At 50.9% G+C, this 21,253-nt stretch overlaps 6 protein-coding genes across 6 annotated transcripts; 3 read left to right on the forward strand and 3 right to left on the reverse strand.

Moving 5' to 3' along the window:
- Window positions 1-2,255: 2,255 nt before the first annotated feature.
- Window positions 2,256-3,146, forward strand: B0H65DRAFT_426988 (uncharacterized protein; the record flags this gene model as incomplete). The annotated part of the gene is made up of 1 exon (XM_062824657.1): window positions 2,256-3,146. The coding sequence occupies one exon, from the start codon at window positions 2,256-2,258 to the stop codon at window positions 3,144-3,146; it is 891 nt and encodes a 296-aa protein (XP_062681220.1).
- A 993-nt stretch (window positions 3,147-4,139) lies between these two features.
- Window positions 4,140-4,671, reverse strand: B0H65DRAFT_548400 (translation protein SH3-like domain-containing protein; the record flags this gene model as incomplete). Its single annotated transcript, XM_062829579.1, has 3 exons — window positions 4,140-4,418; window positions 4,476-4,588; window positions 4,653-4,671. The coding sequence occupies 3 exons, from the start codon at window positions 4,669-4,671 to the stop codon at window positions 4,140-4,142; spliced, it is 411 nt and encodes a 136-aa protein (XP_062681221.1).
- A 259-nt stretch (window positions 4,672-4,930) lies between these two features.
- Window positions 4,931-8,360, reverse strand: B0H65DRAFT_463925 (uncharacterized protein; the record flags this gene model as incomplete). Its single annotated transcript, XM_062826734.1, has 2 exons — window positions 8,184-8,360; window positions 4,931-8,102 (listed from the first exon to the last, which is right to left on the reverse strand). Coding segments are annotated over exons 1-2 (3,086 nt in total), but the record flags the coding sequence as incomplete, so codon positions are not given.
- A 129-nt stretch (window positions 8,361-8,489) lies between these two features.
- On the forward strand, window positions 8,490-10,975 carry B0H65DRAFT_181029 (uncharacterized protein). The gene is made up of 2 exons (XM_062821504.1): window positions 8,490-9,223; window positions 9,279-10,975. The coding sequence occupies exons 1-2, from the start codon at window positions 8,736-8,738 to the stop codon at window positions 10,669-10,671; spliced, it is 1,881 nt and encodes a 626-aa protein (XP_062681223.1). The 5' UTR covers window positions 8,490-8,735; the 3' UTR covers window positions 10,672-10,975.
- A 2,387-nt stretch (window positions 10,976-13,362) lies between these two features.
- On the forward strand, window positions 13,363-16,653 carry B0H65DRAFT_548403 (uncharacterized protein; the record flags this gene model as incomplete). Its single annotated transcript, XM_062829580.1, has 2 exons — window positions 13,363-13,879; window positions 13,940-16,653. The coding sequence occupies 2 exons, from the start codon at window positions 13,363-13,365 to the stop codon at window positions 16,651-16,653; spliced, it is 3,231 nt and encodes a 1,076-aa protein (XP_062681224.1).
- Window positions 16,654-19,000: 2,347 nt separating this feature from the next.
- Window positions 19,001-21,076, reverse strand: B0H65DRAFT_463927 (mitochondrial carrier domain-containing protein). Its single transcript, XM_062826735.1, has 4 exons — window positions 20,616-21,076; window positions 20,477-20,514; window positions 20,138-20,179; window positions 19,001-20,040 (listed from the first exon to the last, which is right to left on the reverse strand). Exons 1-4 carry the CDS (start codon window positions 20,677-20,679, stop codon window positions 19,270-19,272), a joined length of 915 nt encoding a protein of 304 aa, XP_062681225.1. The 5' UTR covers window positions 20,680-21,076; the 3' UTR covers window positions 19,001-19,269.
- Window positions 21,077-21,253: the final 177 nt, after the last annotated feature.

Here is a 21,253-nt window from a genome sequence, read left to right on the forward strand (position 1 = left end):
AATTTTATTAAATATAATAAACCTCGCTAACGGCTACCTATATTTTAAATTTTCCCTTCGTTAAGAAAAACTATTTAAAATTATTCGAACCGAATCTTATACTATTTACCTCGCCCTACTAACTAATATAAAATATTTACTAATGTTCTATATTTTTATAGTATAACCGTAGTTTAGCAAGGGATTGCCAAAATAAAATACATTATCAGATATTAAAGCAAATAACAGCCGTATTATAATTCGAACAGATAATTAGGATGAATACAAAGAATAAGCTTTCGAAAAATTTACCGACTACGCCCAACGGGGCAACAATTTATATTAGTATTACTACATTAAATAAAAGACTGGAAATCCAACCTAGGAGCCTATTAATAATATTATTAATTATAAGTACCACTTATAGTAATTCTATTATAAGAACCCGAATAAACCAATCCCTTTAGAAGTCTAAAACCTCCTATACCACCTCGCATCCAATTCTCCAACCCCCACCCCCACTCTAAAACCTTTACGCCAACGCTCCCTAACTCCCACTCCCGAACCTCTAACTCCCGCTCCCACCCCCAAACCTACGCGCCGACGCTCCGCCCGCCTCTAACAAAAAACCGCCTCAATTATTAATATAACGGGGCCGCTTCCGGACTCGGTTACAATAGTAAAACTTAATACCGCAATTAACAAAGAAATAAAAAACAAACTAGATTTAATATTTAATAGGATTATACGACGTTTAATAAATATATAATTAAAAAAGTTACCTCCAACGCAATTTATAAATTATAATAGAATAATATAAAGGGATAAATCTATTATTATACATATATATAGATTTTTTTTCAATTCTACGAACTTCTTTTAAAGGGGGATAGTATTATAAGGCTAGCCTATAATATAATTATACTACATTAACTGCATATATACTATACTAGAGCTAGTACTATAGTCTAAAACTATATACTTACGTACTAATTATATACTCTAATTACGTACAGCCTCATGTACGCGCGCACGGACTGGCCTACCTAAGCTCTCGCCTATATAGCCAATCCTCTACGCATACTTCCCTTTCTCTCCTTCGTACAATAACGTACATCTTACCCTACCCCTAACGGTGCCCTCTCGCCGCATGATAAGCTACCTTAAAGCAATTATCCTATTTATACTAATATTTACCCAATTTAATTACATAATAATAAATATTACCAACCCCCTTAAATCTAACTTCGAATTCAATCTTTTAACGGCTTCTCTTACGAACCTAATTAAAAAAGGTACGTTTATCTATATCTATAAATATAAAGCCTTCTAGCACGTTGGAAGATGAGAGTATTCGCGGGATGACGACGTAGTTAATATACTTAATAAATTGCTAAGCATTAAGGTAATTATCTATAATATTTATAAATAAAGTAAGGGAGTTAAAAAGATAGCCTTAATACTAGGGGTTTATTTACTTACATACAAGATCAATATTGCTAAGAATCAACTTTATCTTTACCATAGCTAGATTGCTAGGATTTAGTTATAAGGGAAGGTTATAGGGGGAAAAGAAAAAGATAAGGGAAAAAGATAGGGTACAATAATTTCGAATTTACAATGCTCTGGGGTAGCAATATATCTCCCCTACCCAAATTGGCGGGTATATATATACTTAGCATCAGGCAGAAAAATGGCATATATGTGCCTATGCCTAGCCTAACCGGATCTCAATTTCGCGAGATAATACGGTAGGTATTCCGAATACCTAAAGTCCGGATTACCAAGATTTTCTTTATAATCGCATCGGAGTTAAACACATTAATGTCCACGATAATCGGAGATCAGAGGGCAAAGCGGAGACAGAAACAGCCGTTAAAACAAGTGGGGGAAGAGGGGCTCTCGTTCGGATCTGTCTTATATTCCGTTCGTGAACCTCACTCACTCCTTTTCCGACTTGATAACAAATTGTCGACGAGCCTCATGCAGACAGGAGGAACATATCAATCAAACTTCTCGCTTGCTTTGATCACAAGACTTAACTAATTCTATACCTGAACTCCAATATTGTAAGTCCATCGATATATATTCAAACCACCATCGGTATTTCCCATCAATTACAATCTCCCGTATCGTAAAATCAGCAAATACGTCTTCGTCCACAACCATCCGCTCCATCAACACCATCAACTGCGCCTCAACACAGCACAGCACAACCCCCCTTCGATTACCAAAACGACACCAACTAACACCCGCAGCCTCATCAAAATTTCACGATGGCTCCTCCTAGCTTCCAAAAAGGCAACACAGCCCTCATAACCGGCGGCGCCTCCGGCATCGGCCTCGCCCTCGCCACCCGCCTCTTGTCCTACGGCCTCCGCGTGCTCGTCGCCGACAAAGATGTCTCCCGCCTCTCCTCATCTCTCTCCCCCGCCGAAACAGAAACCAAGGACCTGCTCACCACCTTCGAAATGGACGTGGCCAACCTCGAAGACTGGAACCGCCTCAAAGCCACGATCGACGAACTCTTCGACGGCAAACTAAACGTCCTGGCCCTAAACGCCGGCCGGTACCTCCCCACCACCTTCACCAACCCGGACCCGACGAACTTTTACGAGACGATGCAGACGAATCTGTTTGGGGTTATTAATGGGGTGACGACCATGTTGCCGCTGGTCCAACAGACCTCATTGTCCCAGACTTCTTCTGCTGGTCCAAGCAGCTGCAGCTGCAGCATCATCATCACCGGCTCCAAGCAGGGTATCACTAACCCGCCTGCTAATCCTGCTTACAACGCGAGCAAATCGGCTGTTAAGACGTTGGCTGAGCATTTGTCTTTTGATCTTTCGACTTCCCATCCTCATATCTCTGTGCACCTGTTGGTGCCGGGGTGGACGTTTACGGGAATGACTGGCGCAGGAGAGAAGGAGAAGGAGAAACCGGCGGGAGCGTGGTGGCCTGAGCAGGTGGTTGAGTACTTGGAGGGAAAAATGGCGGAGGGCAAGTTTTATGTGATTTGTCCGGATAATGCTGTTACTGAGGAGATGGACAAGCGGAGGATGGCCTGGGCTATGGGGGATGTGGTGGAAAACAGGCCGCCGTTGACGAGGTGGAGGGGGGAGTGGAAGGAGAAGGCGGAGGAGGGGATGAAGGGGTTGGATGTTTAGGTTTGAGCATGGCACGTGAGAGGAGGTGAGATATGTCCAAGGAAATGATTTTATTGCTATGACCTACGATCCGGTGATACTCACCAAATACTGTCTTGATGACGGGCGAAAATGTGCCTCACCATCAAACCTCCGATATCATCGATTGCTCTCCAAGGAAGTCTGCAGGTGAGACCAGTAGGATTCCTGGTAGGGTCCTCTGGTTGGGTTGATCTTCGCCAGTCGTATACCTCGAGAACCGTGGGGCTTGTGGTTAACGCGGAGATAATCTGGCGGTCATGGTTCAAATGGTTTGGTCAAAATATACGTCCCTACCTGTGAAGGTGTCCGGGTCCAGAATGGAAATATCATAGGGAGGTTTGCCATCCCTTGGTCCAAGTAACGACCAGATATGAAATCCAAGGTGATGCTGTGACATGTCAAGGTTAGTAGCAAACTGAAACAACACAAAAGTCACAAGTGCAAAAACATGCACTTGCAAACCTCTGAGCAACCAGGCTTGATGATATAACTTCGGGAGAACCTCCCATGGAGCATTTCACAAGCTTGAAGCGCAGAGGCAGCAAGTTGTATGTGAAATGGCCATTGAGAACAAAAAAACTGTCTCGATTTGTTTTCTTTTTGTTGCTCTGGTTTATCGTAATACTCCTCTTGCCCTCTACCGACCCACGGGTCCTGCAAACGTTCCTCCGCAGCGCTAGCACGGGTGTTGAGAACAAAACCCAGCACTCAAGGTCCTAGACACACGGTCGTCGCTTTGTTGCCAGTCGTTTCAAGTATAGAAGTTGAAGTTCATCGTCGTGGATGCCGTGAATATTCGTCGCCAAGATAGAAAAAGGGCGATATTTGAATGTGGGTATCGAGGCCCTTTTGTCGTCAAGTCGAAGCCCTGACTGCACGGCCACTCCGAACGTCAAGAGGCATGGTATTGCGAGAAGCCATCACACCACCCTCCTCCATTCATCCTTCCGTCGTCAAGTCGGTCGAACAAATTTAGGCGGAGACCTTGGTGGGCTTGGCGAGCTCACGGCCGCGCTTGATGCGCTCAAGGATGGCCTCACGGTCCTTGTCAAGCTTGAGCTTGGTAATGACGACGTTGGAGGGGTGGATGCCGACGGGGACGGAGGCACCGGTGGCCTTGTCGCGGGTAACGCGCTCGACGTGGATGACGTACTTGAGGCGATAGACGGAAGTGACCTTGCCCTCCTTGTCCTTGTTGGAGCCGCGGACAATGGTGACCTCGTCGTCCTTGCGGATGGGGATGGAGCGGACCTGCCTCACGTTAACCTTCCATTCATCACGCTGGTTGTTTGAACAGAGATGACCTACGTTGTACTTCTCACGGAGCTCCTTGGAAAGGGGAGCGCTCATGATGTTGCGACGAACGCTGGAGGGAGCGCTGAAGTGCGCCTTGCGCGACTTGCGGCGGCTGGAGGAAACGGCTATCCCATTGTCAGTATTTCGCTATTCGTTATTTCAATGATTGACGGTGACGGTAGTACTCACAGTTGTTGACCTTGACCATTTTGACTGATTTGTGCCGACCGAGGAAGGATGTTCAATTCAGAATCTCCGCGTTCAGAGGGAAAGAGCAAAAATTTGAAGCCAAGTAGTTTGTGGGTGCAATTTGGCAAAACTGTGGGGTCTGCCAAAAAGCCCTGACCGCCTTCTGCATTGAGGCTGGTCTGTGCTCGGGCTGGTAGAACGGAGGTTGCCGACAACGACTTTTGGGCCAAGGTGTTTCTGACCAGGGTTAGGGGTGGCACTGGGACAAGACAATGGCTCGACTACATGAAGCAACACTCAACGATATTACTGTACCAAGATTGATTATGGCCATCCTATGTATGTAACCAGGGATTTGTACAATATCTATGCACTCAATCATCACCAGTGAGATCAATAACCGAGGCTTCACTCAACCGCCATCTCCTGCTCCCTTCCCTAGCAGTCTGACGTCGGATCTCCTCACTGGTGACCTCGTCTCCTGCTGACCCCCGGTTAAGACCTGGGAACAAGAGACTTCTCTTCGGAGTTGCTCTGGAGCAACAGACACTTGTTTCCCTCAGCGTCCTGCCAACGCTGGCTGCCCGTGTGCTCTGTCCAGCATCATCTTCCACGGCACTCCAATCCCATTTGCTGCCCAAGAGATTACTCCTAGCACTCTCTGCTCGCTGGAACGTCCTTGAAGAAGGTACCGGTGATGACCTCAGAGCTGGCGAACTCCTTTTCTCCCTCGCGAGCTCTCTTCTTGCTGATAGCGAAGGCGAACGGGCAGCACTTGCTCTCGGTCGCAAAGGCGAAGGTGACTTTGTGCGAGTCAATGCTCCGATGGAGGCAAACGAGTCATCGTCATCCGAGTCTTCTTCCTCGTGGAGGCTACTGAGGTCGACCTTATGTTTCTGGAGTAAGAGAGAGCGAGCCTTGGTTCGAGAGGAAGCAACAGGTGCTGAACTCGTTGGTCGGATATCCTTTAGCGATGCCTGAATTGCTCTCTCGAGCTCGTCATCTTCGTCGGTCTCGTCCAGACGGCCATATTTGGTCTGTTCCTTTGTAGAAAAGAGTGTCGAGGAAGCGCCTACCCGGGATGTGGGTTTAAGATCAAAGGTCTTTGACCTACCGCTCTTCAGTGATGCAAGCATTGTTCTCTCGAACTCCTCGTCGTCATCTGATAGCCGGTCAAGCGTCTTACCCGTTGTGGAAGGCAATACCGCGCTCTGTGTCCTGCCAAACAATCTTGACCCAACTTGCTCCCGGGTAGAAGGGTATCCAAAATCTAGGATTGACCTTTGCTTGGTCGGCGTCTTGTCTTTACCAAACGCCGGTCCTTTCCTCGGTGAGCTGGCTAACGCTGATGACTGCGATCGCAACCTTGATGCTTCCTCATCGCGAATGGATCTTTGAGAAGGGTACCGTGTGGGATCTGACGTCGTTCTTGTTGCTGGTAGCCTTTCCTTCCACCGAGCACTCGGCAGCGGACTACTGCCAAGTGGATCTGGTGAAAATGGCCTATTGTTCTCCAGTGGGGAATTTGGCAATTTCTTTCCGGTAACAGATGGACTGGACGAGATAAGAATAGGTTCCTGGTCGAAAAGGCTTGACTTTGCTGCTGGTTGAGAAGATGCGATGTTCTTCGTGATCTTGGTGCTTGCTTGTGAACCTGCGAGTGACCAAGGGTTGCCGGCTGGAGGTCGTGATGTAGCTGCTGTCTTTTTGCTAGTAGTCCGGGAGGAAGATGCCTTTGTAGTACCTTTGCTTGTTGTGGTCTTTCGAGAGGTAGTTGTTGCTGTCTCGAAACGATCTGACGAAAGCTGAGAAAGTTGCTGACTTGACAAAGGAACGTAAGACGACCTGGGAGGAGCAACGTATGATGACCTGGGAGGTGATAAATCCAATGATAAGTCATCGCTCGTTGACTTCGTGACAGTATCAGCAATTGCTGGCACCTTTGTGACCTTGACGTACTTGTCCAATGCTCCAGCCGGCATTCCACCTGTTTGCTTCGTCGTTCGTGCTTTTCTTGTCCCCTTGTTCGCAGCCTTCAACTCCTTTGCTCGTTGCTTCTCCTCCCAGATCTCCACTGTCAGAGGAACGCCCAGTTTAGCAACTGTTTCCGGGATCCAGGCAAGGTCTGGCTTTAATGGATCGAACGGCTTCGCGCTGCTGCCGCCTTGGGTGCTACTTGGCGGTTCACCTTCGGCATCGAACTCATCGTCGCTGTTGAGAGCCAGCCCGCCCCGACCGAAACCCTCATTCTCCTCCTCAGGCTCGGCGTCCAAATCCAGCGGGACAATCTCAATCGGGACATAGGATATCCTCAGCTCAGGAGTCGCATCAGTACTAACATGCGCCCTCCGGCTTTTGATCCCCTTGATAAGCACCGCTTCCTCTTTCTCCTTACGACCGAGATCATCGGTGTCATCATCATCCTCGGACCTCTGCAACAGAAACTGTACAAGCAAACTCGGTGCCAGCACACGGATAAACTTGACAGCTCCCGTCCGATACTCCCAATCAAACGTCTCCCTCACAAACACCCTCAACCCCTCCACATCCACCGCCTGTTTCCCCGGAAACTGCCTCCTCAACCTGTGCACCGTCTCCGGCTTCGACACCACCGGGTGGGTATAATACCTCAACACCTCCAAGCTCGGAAACCCCTCCGGGATCTCCAAAGCCTTATGCCTCGTCCTGAAGAACCCGCTCTCATTCATCCTCAACTCCCTCGTCAACCGCTCCTTCCACCTCTCCAGCGCAGCCTTATCAGCCCTCCTAATGCCACAAAACTCTTTGCCAAAGCCGGCCCTCGCCGCCTCGCACGCGACCTTCACACCACACCCAGGCACGCCCTCAGGCAAATAATCGCCCCCGCTCATCAGCGCAACCAACACCATCCCCTCCCTATCCAACCCATTAATCCCCCCTTCCCTCTCATCCACATCATAAACGCTCACATGCGTCGGCGTCTTGCTACTCCTCGTCCCCTCAGCGCTCCAATTCCTCAGAGTCTTGCGACACCCAAACATAATCGTATCAACATCCTCACTCAGCACCGCGTCCACCAACCCCTCCCTCTGGAGCAACGCACACTCGGCCTCGGCCTCACCAGGCGCATCATGACACATGAACCCAAACAGCCGGATCATCCGCTTGGCCATGGCGTCCGCCACGCCGTGGCTGTTGCCATAGCTGTGGGAGCGCTTGTTGCGCTTGAAGGCGGGTTTGTTGGGGCCGTCGAAGACGAAGAGGGGTTGGATTGCGTGCCCCAAAAGGCGCACGAGTCGATAGAAGAGCGTGCGGACTGCTGGGTTGGAGCCACCCCGCGCGGCGAGGATTTGGAATTGCCAGATGGAGATGTCGATTGCGAGGCGAAGGGGGCGGCCGGTTGTTTCGAGGTGGGTGGTGGCGAGGGCGGTGAGGGAGATGCGTTGCCCGGGGCCGATTTCTTTGTAGATTCTAGGTGAATGTTAGTGTTATGTTCATGCATGCAAGTGGCGATCTCAGTATTGGTTATGTGTTTTTCACGATGTTGCTCACCCTTTGATGCCCATTTTGGTTGTGTGTTTGGGAGTTTGTGATCAATCAGTCCAAGAAGTAATAAAAGGTCAAGCCATGGTAGGAAAGCAATTACGAGCTCGTTGCGCTACTTCTTCTCACCACCAATGGTTCACGGGTGAAGATGCAAACAAAGTGAAGAGATGAAGGACCGTGAATTGTTGACGACATTTCCCTTTCTGGACGGATGTGGGGCGCAGACGTTGGCTCGACTACCAGCGGCAGGGACCCGCCTGTGAAGCGCTGTCAACTATCAAACAAAGATCCCTTTACTAGACACAGAAGACACGGCAAGAACCGAGGTATCTCTGTTAGCAGCCAAACAATAGCCGGCCGGCAGGTGCCCGTCCAACGGCATCTCTTTCAGGCTCCAATTGACCTTCAACTTCACTGAAGCGTTTGTATGCCACGTCCACCATCCATCAACCTTTTCCTGGACCAACTCGAGCTCAAAAGCTCCAATTGACGCGAAACGACCGTTACGATGTTCTGATTACACCAATTGATTCTTTTTTCTCTTCAATCAACGCCAAAATGTCAGCCTCCCTCCCCCACCGAAGCGTCGCCAACATCCGAGCTCCCACTCCCTCCTCCCGCAGTGGCAGTCACCGTGAGCGTGAGAGCTCCAGCCACCGAGACCGAGACCGTGACCGCGGCGAGAGAGGTGACCGTGACCACTCCGGCACATCAACGCCCACGCGTCCAATTCCCACTTTCAACACACCATCTAGTCTCCGAGCAGAAGAGGAGCTCATTGTCATTGACTTCGGCACGCGAAAGGTTCAGGTGGGCTTTGCTGGGGACTCGGCGCCTAGGGGTGTGGTGTGGTTTGGTCCGGAGCAGCAGCGGAGGATTGGTGATTTCAGGGACTGGCAGACGGATTATCAGCAAGATTGGAGGTCGAAAGCTGCGGGAGGTAATTGGGGGAGGGATTATGAGCTTTGGAGGCCGGATGTGAGGGGCTTGGAGTTGGGGCAGGTGGGAGATAAGGTTGAGAAGGCTGTGAGGGAGGCTTATACGAAGTGAGCTTTGACAGGGTGAAGCATTGCCAAGAAGGATATGCTAACATGGATACAGATACATGCTCATCGACTCCCGTCCCCGGAGGATGGTTTGCGTCGTACCAACAGGTCTCCCCATCCCCCTTCTATCAGCAGCTTTGGATAGCCTCTTTCACCGCTTCCAACCACCAACAGTCTCGCTGCTATCATCACCAGTTGCTGTGACCGTGGCCGCCGGTGTCCGCTCAGCGCTTGTTGTCGATCTCGGCTGGAACGAGACGATAGTTACAAGCGTCTACGAGTACCGCGAAGTGGCATCTAAGAGCACAGTCAGAGGAGGCAGGAAGTTGACGGAGGAGACTCACCGTTTCTTAGCCAAGGAACTAGGCCACGTCCAACAAGACAACAAAGACGACAAGCAAGAATATGTCTTGTCCTTCGAAGAGTGTCACGACATTGCAAACCGGCTGGTCTGGTGCAAGCCCTTCAAGGCAGAGAAGACTCCCAAGTCCTCACCTCCACAGCCGGCTTCACCAGAAGGGGAAGGGCTGGCCACCGTTGAAGAAAGCGACGAGGACGAACCGACCACCACCACTACCACTGCCGGCGAGAAACCACTACCTCCACCACCCAAAGTCACCACCGTCCCCATCCGCTCCGGCAGATCCCCAACATCTCTCGAGTTAACCTTCGACCAACTCTCCGAGCCCTGCGAAAACACTTTCTTCGACTCGCAATATTCCCTCTCCAGCTTCGACGACCACGAGACGCCCGTGCACTTACTAGTCTACCGTACTCTCCTCCAGCTCCCTCTCGACGTCCGAGCGCTCTGCATGTCCCGGATCATCTTCACCGGCGGATGCACCACCGTCCTGGGTCTACGCAAACGGATCTTTGACGAAGTTTCCCACATTGTCCAGGAGAGGGGGTGGGACCCCGTCTATGGGAAGGCCAAGGAGCAACTACGGACGAACCCGAAACTGAAGAAGAGGAACGGCAGGCAGACGACAATGAACAACAACAATAACAACACTTCGACCACGCCCGGGGGTGTGTCCCCACCGACTGCTGGTGGAGCCGCAGGAGAAGGAACAGCAGCACCACCAGGTCAAGAAGAAGACGGTATCTGGCACGACGCCGCCAACTCGGTCCCGGAAGTCGATCCGATCGAGGCACAACTTGCTCGTACTAACCCCTCGCCCAACTCCCGCAAACCCCTACACGGCCAACTACGAGCTATCGAGTCCCTCGGTCCCTGGGCAGGCGGCAGTCTAATCACCCACCTCAAAGTACCTACGGTGTCTACGATCGACAAGGATCAGTGGACGCAGCACGGAGTTACCGGGGCAACGGTCAGGGCAGCAGATGTGGAGGCCAAGACTCAGCAAAGACTAAGCTGGAACGCGATGAACAGGGGTGGAAGGGAAGGGAAGGAGCCGTGGACGCTGGGCGTCTGGGGGGCTGCTTGAGCTTGGGGTTCACCGCCTGCCTTTCTTGGCTGGTGACGTCGAGGAGGTGTCTGTCAAGGAAGGAGGTACATGGGGATAGTCTGCAAAGGAAGCTCACCGCCTGCCTGACCTGGCTGGTGACGATGTGTCTGTGGAGGAGGTACCTAGGTACAGGAGGTACAGGGAGGATGGACGAACTGCAAAGGAAGGCGGTGAGAGAGAGAGTGACCGAGCGTTTTCAACAGGAGGGACCTTGACGACTGGACCCTCGGTCATGTTTGTTTGCTTCCCCTAGGTGGAGAGGGAGGCTACTTTGGGATGAGATGGAAGGAAAGGAGATTGTCATTCAGGTTGTCAGGGCAGCAAGGTCACACAAAGAGTAAAATTTCGTAAGCATCCACTTGCGGTTACCCTTGGCAATTTCGAATACCCTGCTTGTTTACTCTCACTTTGCTCTGCCTCGTCAGGTTCCGATTTCGGGTCGTCTTGTGTGTGTGTGTGGCCGATATCGCGTTGCTGGACCAGTTGCTTGAGGGATATGGGCCAGCTCCTTCTTGTCAGGTCGTTCTGGCAGGATGGGATATCGCGTGTCGGACCGCTGGCAACGACCGAGTACCTTTGAGTTGCCATGACGATACCCGTTGTTGGGAACTTCCTTTTCAAATTCGAGCACACGAGACAGGTTGGGCAGGGCGAGGCGCTTGTTTCCTGCATCCCAAGTGGGCACAGATGGTGCTTCCTTATATCAGATCCCACATCACAGCCAAGAGTCTTGGTTTCCCATATCACAGACTGGCGAGTGGTCGTAAGAATACGGCCCAATACATGACACCTTCGGAATACTCTTGCATACATCTACGCGCCTTTATTACACCTTTGACAGAGCATCTCGGAACTCATCATTATATTCTTGGAACAACTTGGTACTCTTCCACACACCATGTGCTCCTCGTCTCAACATTACTCGAGCTGTTGTTCACGTGGTTGGCAGGACGGAGGTTCACCCGAACCGCAAGACGCATGGCTTCCTCGGGTTCAGTTCTTGCCAGATGAAGTGTCATCTCAACCACCAGGTATCTCCAGGATGCTATGGCCATCGTGGTCCTCCGGGACCGAACACTCGCGAAAAAGTTGACCGAGTCCCTGGAGCAACCGACTTCGGCCTGCAAACAAAAACAAATGACGTCGTTGCCCTAATCTGCTCTTGCCTTTTCTCTTCTGCTGAACGATGTTTGCTCAAATCTCCAGGTTGTGGCTCCCCGGCCCCTAGCAGCTTCTGGGTCGTCGAGAACCTGGCTCCTGTCTGTTGTTACTCCACTGGTACCATTGTAGTGTCCTTCATCCCATGTGGCAGCCACGAAAAGCAGTTCAGAAAGACGGCAAGTGCTCCACTTAAACAGGTGGTTGAAACCCGGGCTGCATATGGACACTGAATAAGTCCCGAAGATGTGAACCCTCATTTCCCGAGGGGGGCAGAATGGGAAGTCACGATCGAGACCTTGATGGTCACGATTCTGCCGGGCAGAAACTGAGCCCCGAGTTCGGGTCCTGCCCATATCAGAAAATTTCCCTGGCTCCTTCCTTCGTTTTCTTTTTTCCTCCTTCCACACAAATTTTTACCAAGCGTTCTGCGTTGAAGGATCTTATTCCATCTTCAGGAAGCCACATCGTTTTGACCATCGCGTCCATCACACTTTCCACAACACGAACAACAACAAACATCTCCAAAGGCAGAATTACCCGACACTCTTGGCAGTAGCACTCATTATTCTTTCCACTTGTGGACTGGATCTTGACGGCGTTCATACTTAGCGCGAGAAGCTTTACGGAGCATTCTTACCAACCTTACCTCAGTCACGGTCACGGGCAACAACAACCCCTCACGACTCGCGACCTACCACACTTTCTGCCTTTTGTAGTACTTCTACCTCCCTCTCTTCTTCTCTCTCTTTTGATCTGTAGACGTTCCCCATCGTCCATCTTTTCTCATCACTCCGACATACACACCAACACTACCGGTCGCCTCCAAACCACCGAGGCTTCAGCGAGATAACCACGTCTTTGCTGGAAACAACAAACACCAACCCCGCACTACCTTGTCCTCCTAACCAACTTTTGTTGACCGGAATTTTGCTTTTTGGTCTCTATCCAAAGCTATCTTCCTTTCTTCATTCCATCCTGCCGTCGGTCGACCTCATCCTCTCCGGCATCTCCATCGCTGAGCTTGGATCGATCCGTCGTCATCTCGAGTCACTCAAGCCAACATCAAAGTTTGGTCGTGAGGTAAGTTATTTCAGGTTCAGTAGTCATCTTCAGTCACTCATACTTCACTTGCTTTCACACGTGGGATACTCGAAACACCAACGACGACAACATCTTCAAGTGCAGGTGCGCAGCTGGTACCCCCATTTATTGCTTTCATCTTCTTGGCTTGTCATCAGGCAGGCAACAAACGCACAGACACAAAAGAACATCACTACACTTACAGAAAAAGGGGGAGTGGGTATTGGCAACACTTCACACTCTCAGCATTTTAGGCACCAAACACCACAGACACAGGACACAGGACACAGAGGGGGGAGCCAGGTTTTGGCACAACCAGGTTGTACTCCAGGGGCGGAATGCGAAGTGTGTGGCAGCACTTCATAACATATCTAGGCACATAAACAAACGTGGTACCAGAGGACTTGTTCATCTGGGATAGCATCCAAGATGAATATCATTAACAAAAGACCGGTCCATCGTCCTCGTCACGTCCGCAAGTTCCTTTATGTTCTTTGGGAGATTCAAGTGAACAATCGACCTCTCCCAGCGTATATGGTTCTGGCAGCAAAGCACCTCCTCCGCACCACCAGGCTTTGCAACCATGTCACCATTGTGGTCGAGTCAAGCGACTACAGGCCACTCGACACATATCTCGACTCCTGTCCCCTCTTCCTCTTCTCACAGTTGGAGGCCCAACATCTAACACAAGGTCCTAGCGTTCGGATACCCACCCTACCAGTTCCGGCTCTTATCCTGCCGTATCTGCCAACTGGCGACGAAGAAGTCGTTCTCTATCCGACACTGTTCAGCTGGCATTGTGCCGTACGACACCGCACTTACCACGTGTTTGCGTTCATCCAAGTCAACATGTCTGCTCGCCGATACACCATCGACGAGCTGAAGAAGCTCCACCAGCCTTCCATCGGCAGTGCTACGCTCAAGTTTTCCGGTAATCCCGAAGTTGGTAAGTACACTCTTCACTCTCAGGGCATCGCAAACTCCAAACTAACAAGGTGGCCTTCAGGAAACATCATTCGAGGCTCAGGAAGCGAGTCGTCCGACAACAAACCGCATCTGGTCCACACACCGAGACACTGGGACGAGTCTTCGGTTGCTTCTGAGGAAGTCTTGTTCAAGGGCAACGCCAGCCGCCGCGCCCACCGCGAGGCTACTCGTGATCTTCACCGCGACAAGACCCATCATACAGTCCGAGAGCCTAAGCGTGAAGCCACGCACCGTCACATCGCCACTCAATTTGTGGAAGACTCCAACGCTTCAAACGACGGCGACTGGGTGTACCGTGGCCGCAGCGACTCGGACGTCGCTTCAACCGAACCCATTTCAGCCCCCGGAGGGAAGGTAACTCAGGCTAACGAAGGTTTCAAGCGGTTCTACAAAGCCGTTGTGTCACCTACTCACGTTCGGGTTACCGCTGGAGGACGTATTGTTCCCAACACTCGCGGTCCGCCCTCGCCGACTGCCAAGCGCTCAAAGGAGAGCGGCCTCGACGAGAACCACGGGCTCTCCGAGAAGACAGTTCAGTCCAAGCCGTCGCTGGGCCAGATGCGCTTTACTCAGCCTTTCCCCGTCATTGCGCCATACTTCCCCGGCTGCCCTCCTGGCTTCCAAGCTATCCCCGCTGGCATGCCGTTCATGCCCATGCCCTACGGTGCACAACTTCCCCCTGGATTCCAGTTCATGCCTCAGGCTTTCAACTCTGCCGGTATGGCCCAGATGCCCCACAACAACATGGCAAACAACCAGGACGTCAACGGTGCACAGCCTGCAGGTTCGCAGGCTCAGACTGCTACCGCGGGTGACAAGAACGACAAGGTCAAGATCACTCCTCCTGAGTTCTTTGACCCGAGCAAGCCGTTCATGTTCAACGGCCAGTATTTCATGCCCACTCCACCTGGTGCAACGGCTAACCAGATGGCTGTACCTTCCATGGTTAGTGTCCCTTCTGGCGTGACGGGCATGACTGGACATTTGATGCAGCAATTTCCCGGCAGACCTGGTGGCGTCATGGGCGCCTTCTCCATGTCCAACCAGGCAGTTCAAGGCTCAACCGGTGCTCCTGGCATGAACTACCAAGGCTTCTCGGTTGCCAACTACAAGCCGCCTCCGATTCCCCCGGTCATTTCTTCCATCAAGCCGAGCGACATCACCAAGAAGCAGATTGCCGGCTTCAAGCAGTCTCTCAAGTACCATGAGGATCAGCTTCAGTACAACCGTCACCAGATTGACGAGAAGGAGATGGAGGGAGCCATCCAGAACTATCGCGATCTCATTCAACGTTTTGAGGTCAAGCTCAAGACCGAGCTCGAGTATGAGCAGTCGGTTCTTGGCCAATCCGAGCCCAAGGACAATGCCACTACCGGATCTCAAACCCCCAAGGCTTCCAAGGTTGACAGCAAGCCTGCTGTTGCTGATGACAGAAACTTCTCTCAGCCCATGTCATCTCTGACCGAGAGCCAGTTGAACTCCAAGTTCAACAACAATGCTGCCAGTGAATACACCGAGGATGAGGATTCTCAGCCGGATTTGACCCATCGCGACGACTATGGCGAGATTAGGATGAAGTTCGACCCCGAGGACTCCATGACTTTTGAGGAGTTCCAGAAGATGACTGCGAATCTGCCCCCCGCGGCTGCCGCGGCTCCCGCTTTTTACCCTGGCCGCTTTCGTTCGCTCTCCGAGCTAGAGAGGGCTAGGATGGAATCTGACAGACGCCTGTCTGGCATTCCGGTTGAGGACCCGATTCCGCCCCCTCCCATCGACTATGTGGAAGGTTCTCAGTCCCATTTTCTCGGCATTCCCAGCCACGAGAATCTGAGCTACTTCGGCAACAAGTCAAGCACAACTGGCTCAAACTACGGCGTTCCTTACCTCCTCGGAGCCCTTCCCAAGAACATCGATCCTCGCAGTGCCACCTCCGAGGATTATGTGTACAGCAGACCCTTGACCCAGGATGAGATTCGTGCTCGCTGGCTTTTCCAAAACAACGCTCCCAAGGATGTCAGCAAGGGCCTTCCCGGATATGATGGCAAGCATTTTTACCCTGCTGCTTCCTCATCGGTTGCCGAGTCTACTGTCCCCGACAGCCCTCAGATGCGCTCGCCTCGTTCTGGCGGTACTGCTAGGCCCGATGAGTACCGTCTCACCCGCTCAGACCCTTTCAGGCCCTGTGACCCATTCCACAGGGGCGAGCCTGCTTCGACCTTGGGCGACGAGGACGACTATGGTACCAAGGGCTATGATTCCAGGATCTACAGTCAGTCCGACAACATTCAGCCTCACATTGATGGATTCCACCCCCGTGAGCCGACTGCCGCCTACGAGTCTCGCGAGAGCAGCCTCGATGCTCATTCGATGGCTCTTCAGGATCGCCAGGCGGAGAATGTGTCTGGCGGTGCCAAGCTCTGGCCGGACATGCTGAAGAAGAGCGGTACCAGCAGTGCCTTGTCTTCTGCTACCGCTACCGGTTGGCTGCCTGCTTACCAGAATTCCACGATGATGTCTTTCCCTTCCAGCAACGATCGTTCGCACAGAGTTGTTCCTTCCCCGGACAATGATTGCAGTGACGGAGGTGCAATGCTCACTCCCCTTCCTGAGAAGCGTGGAGAGAACCGCCCCCTGCAGCATGTCAGCTCTCTGGACGATCAGTTCAAGAACGTCACCATCGAGGCTTCTGACCGCCGCAACATGAACAAGATTCCCGCTCCCTTCAACCTCTAAGGAGTCGCGGAAGAAACCAGAAATGCCAGCCACATGGACAGTAATGGTTATTTATGCCATGGGTCAGAGATCACTAATATCAGTCTGCAAAAGCGGATAACACGGATCAAGACCCTTTTTACTGCGCCTGGCCGGAGAGTATGGATCATCGACACAAGAAATGGAAGCATTGTCACATGGCAGGAAGCCTTATTCGAATACAAGAACATGGCGGAAAGCCTTTCGCGAACAAACGACTTCATTATTTCTTGTTTTATTATTGCACTACCCACATTAGTTTTATGGCTCTATGATACGCGGCATAGGCTCTACAAATGAGCATGAGTTCCGCACATATTCATCCTCACAGATGCGTTGTTTCGGCATCTTTAATTAGAGTTTGAAAAAGAGAGTGAGCATCGAGATATGAACGGCAGATTACGAATTACCAGATCATGTAAAGTAGGGTTAGCATAGCACCGAACAATATTGTAGAACAAAAGCATGGCCGATGCAGTGATTGTGTGATTGATTGTGATTGTGTGGGTGATTGCATTTCCATGGTAGAGAAACAACGATTAAGTCAGGGATCGCATCCGGGCTCAATGAGCTCAAACGGAAAGATGTTGAATGCTGGAAGAAGAAGGATGGATCCATGGTCAAGTCATCCTCGAGTGATGACCAAATTAAGTTAGCCATATTTGCGTTCATGAGACGACAAATGAATCAACAAGTGCACAAACCCACTCGTCTTTTAGTCAGGCCGTTCCGTTGGCGTTCGATAAGTAGTCGAAGTCTTCCCAAGAATAGGTCCGGGTTCTTAGCACCAGACTGTATACTGAGAACATGAAAGTCTCACGATCTGACCGGCGGGATATGATAAGAACATGGAAAGGACAGAATCCAAGTCCACAGAGGACAGTGAAATCGCGAAAAACGCACAAGGGTAACCGAAAGACCTGAGAAAACCCAAAAGGTACATGAAACCGGACCTTATCGTGGAAAGGGGGACTCGGAGCCTGTTTTCTCTACTCCCACTCACTCAATGTCCATAAATGTTGCTATGTCTGATACATTAGGTAGACTTGGGGCGTTCGTCTTTGCATGTCCATATGACGGGAGCTACGACGAGATATTTATTGTGTTACGATACGAGGTGTTGATGAGGCACTGTGGTAATTAGATGGCATTTTGGTGCTCTGCTGGCTTACTTATGAACGGTTAACAAAGATACTTTTTTCTTCTTCCTTAGGTTGCTTTACTGGACTTTACTGGGCTGGGAAAAATGTTTAGTATGAAGATGAGGAAGAAGCAGGAAGAAGAGGAAGAAGCAGGAAGAAGAACCATCTCTCTTTTCAGACCAGAAACCAGACCAGGAATATGCGGCGGAGTGTAACCAAGCTCATGCCGCCAGAAAGCCAGAAAGGCAATAATAATGCTCAGTCCCAGAAGTCCCATAAGTCCCAGATGTTCCAGAATCCAGAAGCAAGACAAGACAAGGAGCAACACCGCAACACCGCAACATCTAGAGAAACTAACTTTCTTTTTCCCTCACTACCGCGTCGTTCAGTTAATGAAAGCTAATGAACCGAACTAAATCAGGTCACGTAGACACGTAGACACGTAGAACCGAAGTCCACTCCACCAACCACTTAACTTGCTTAGTATGAATGAACCCCGACCCCGACCCCGACCCCGACCCCGATCCCGTCCGTCGTGAGTTTGTCTTTGTCTATCTATCTATCTATCGATCTATCTATCTTATCTTCCAAATAGTTATGTAGTAGACTAGCATTCGAGCAACTAACTACAAGTCTACAAGTCTACAAGTCTAGTAGAGTAGAGTAGAGATAGTGTAGTGTACATATACACAGTACGCAACGACAGGGACTAGGACTAGGACTACTACTGAGTAGAGGTATCGACAGACAAACAGATAGTCTGCACACGATCTGTAGACTGTGGGCCAAACAAACAAAACCGACACGATAGAAGGAAGATGTGAATGTATGGAATACACCACCTGTCGCTATCAATCAGCTTTTCGTCCTCTTTTTCGAAACTACGTAAGTTCCGGATGAAGGATGAAGAAGATCAAAAGCACCAGACGGACGACCCGTAAAGTAGGCCATACATAGATAGAACTTGTTTGGAAGATGTGGGTCGCTCGAACGGGAAATATCAGTCAATCAGTCAGTGGGTGAAATGCCGACTCTGGACTGGACCTGATGCGAGAAGTGACTTTTTTTTTTTCTTCGAGCCGATGCTACGCCCGTTTTTTGTTATGATCTCCTGAAAAAGAAAAACAAGATTCACAGGGAGAAGAAGTTGAGAAGGAATCAGGAAGCGGTTGTGAATATATCAACAAGAAAATTTTTATTTTTGCCCACCACACAACGCCGGGAATATTCTATCTATCATGAACCTTATATAACCCTCCCACCCTCCTTTACAACCCACTCCGACTCCGGCTCACACAACACATGATATTGTTACAAAAGATGGCGAAACAAACATGACAGATCATAGTCTCATCTGTCTCTATCCATCAAAAGGCTTCCTTCCCAATCCAAGCAAACGCCGATTTTTTTTTGTTTTTCGTCTCGATCTGATCACCCGTCGTCTAACGACATCGCTTTACTTGCGGAAAGCAATATCAAAAGCAGGAATCAAAGTCTGCGCCAGCCAGAAAGAGAAAACAAGCTTGGGGCCAGTCATCAAAAGCTTAGGCACCAGACCCTTGAAGAAAGCACCGGCGCCCTCGTTCTTGGCCATGTTGGTCAGAATGCGGAAGCCAGACTCGGGGTTATCGAAGTTGCGGTTCTGGATACGGGTCTTGATGACGTCGAGGGGAGCCGACACAACGAGCGAGGCGGAAGCACCAGCGATAGACGCAACAAAGTTCTGGAACCACGACGCCTTGTTGTAGTCACTCAGACCAAACAGGAACTCCTTGGCGAACGCGGAACCGCCGAAGAGAGCGAAGGAACCAGGGGCGTTGCGAGCGGCCGTCCAGCCCCAGCCGCGGTACAAGTTGCCGAACCCTTCATCCTTGATGATCTTGAACACGCCGCGGCCCTTGAAGGCCTCGGGGTTGGTCTGGCGCTTGATCTTGAGGACGTCGAGGGGGAGGAGGACGATCTCGCCGATGCCGATCAGCGAACCCGCGGTCGAGTGCATGATGGCCTTGCCCGTCTTCTTGCCAAAGGCGTTCTCAAAGTCCTTGCCGTAGTGCGTGCCGAGGTAGTCGCGGGCGACGGGCTGGCCGCCGTACTTGTAGATGCGCTGGAGGACCTTGTAGCCGGCGGCGTAGCCGAGACCGGGGAAGAGGGAGACGAATTTGCGACCGAAGGGGGCGTCGGCCTTGTTCTTGAAGATGACCTTGTTGAGCTCGGCGGAGTTGGAGATCTGTGTAAATGTATGTCAGCACTGGCATTCGAAAGAAGGTGGCCATCAAGGTTGCTGCTTTAAGCAGTTGACAGGGAGTGGTAGGAAAGTTACGCACCTTGGTCTCGTTGGACATCAGACGCTTAGCGATGGTATCGACCTATGGTAACCAGCAAGGTCATTAAGATGCTCGTCATATTCGCACTTGGTTGCTCGTGTCTTGTTCCTCTCGTTCCTTTTCGTCCTCTTCATCCTGTGGACAAGGACAGCTCCAGCCAGCTACCAGTCCAGATCACCAATGCAACAGCCAGAGCTGCTAGACCAGCCATTGGCCTGTCTCGGTAGCATGGCATGGAGCTTCGAGAGCTTCTCCTCGTCTAGACATATCTAAACTTGACTCGAGAGGAACCGGTGACAACGACAGTGACCAGTGCTAGTGGCAGTAGTGACAACATACAGGATGGAAGATGGCCAACTCGGCGATACCAGCAGAGCCTACATGACAGCAAAAACACATGAATCAGCAACAAGTTCCCAAACAGAGTGACAGACAGACGTCATTGTAGCTTTAGTCATTGCAGAGCAGATAAACATACCGGATCCCAGCAACCTAGCCAGGTTGGACTCCTTCTCCGAACGACCAGCAGCAACAGGAGACATTTTGTCTGTCTGTTTGTTGTGTAGTCGATGTGGTGTTTAAAGATTAAAGATGTATATAACCGCGTGAGGGGTTATAAGAGAATTAAGCTGCAGTGCGTGCGGGGGGGAATGAAGAAGGGCAACTGGCGAAGGATTGCAGAAGACGGACTCGAGACGAGGGAATTGGAAGAGAAAGATCACGACGGAACAGAAAGGATGATTCACAAGTACCAGAGAGAGTGAGAGAGAAGACGGGACGGGGACCGGAAGATAAGAAAACACACAGTACGGCGAGCAAGGTACCTCGGACGAGGGACGGGAGTGGAGGAGGGGGGAGGGACTGGGATGGAGTCACTGGCTCACTGGAAAAACGGGGTTGAGTCGGGACTCACAACGGCCGAAATTTTTTGAACTTTTTTTTCCCCCAAGAGCTGCGAAATTCTCGCGCTAACGAGCTCCGACAGCGGCATTTACGAGTGTAACCCTTGCCAAACCAAGGCACGCTAGCACTTATCTAGCCTTGAGCTAGCCAATCCCGGGCTTATCGGACCTTAGCGCCAGCCTTATCTGAACCACTGCCGCTGCTTGGCGTTGG

Source organism: Neurospora tetraspora (genome assembly GCF_033439725.1).
Source record: "Neurospora tetraspora strain CBS 560.94 chromosome Unknown B0H65scaffold_4, whole genome shotgun sequence".
Lineage (NCBI taxonomy): Eukaryota > Fungi > Ascomycota > Sordariomycetes > Sordariales > Sordariaceae > Neurospora > Neurospora tetraspora.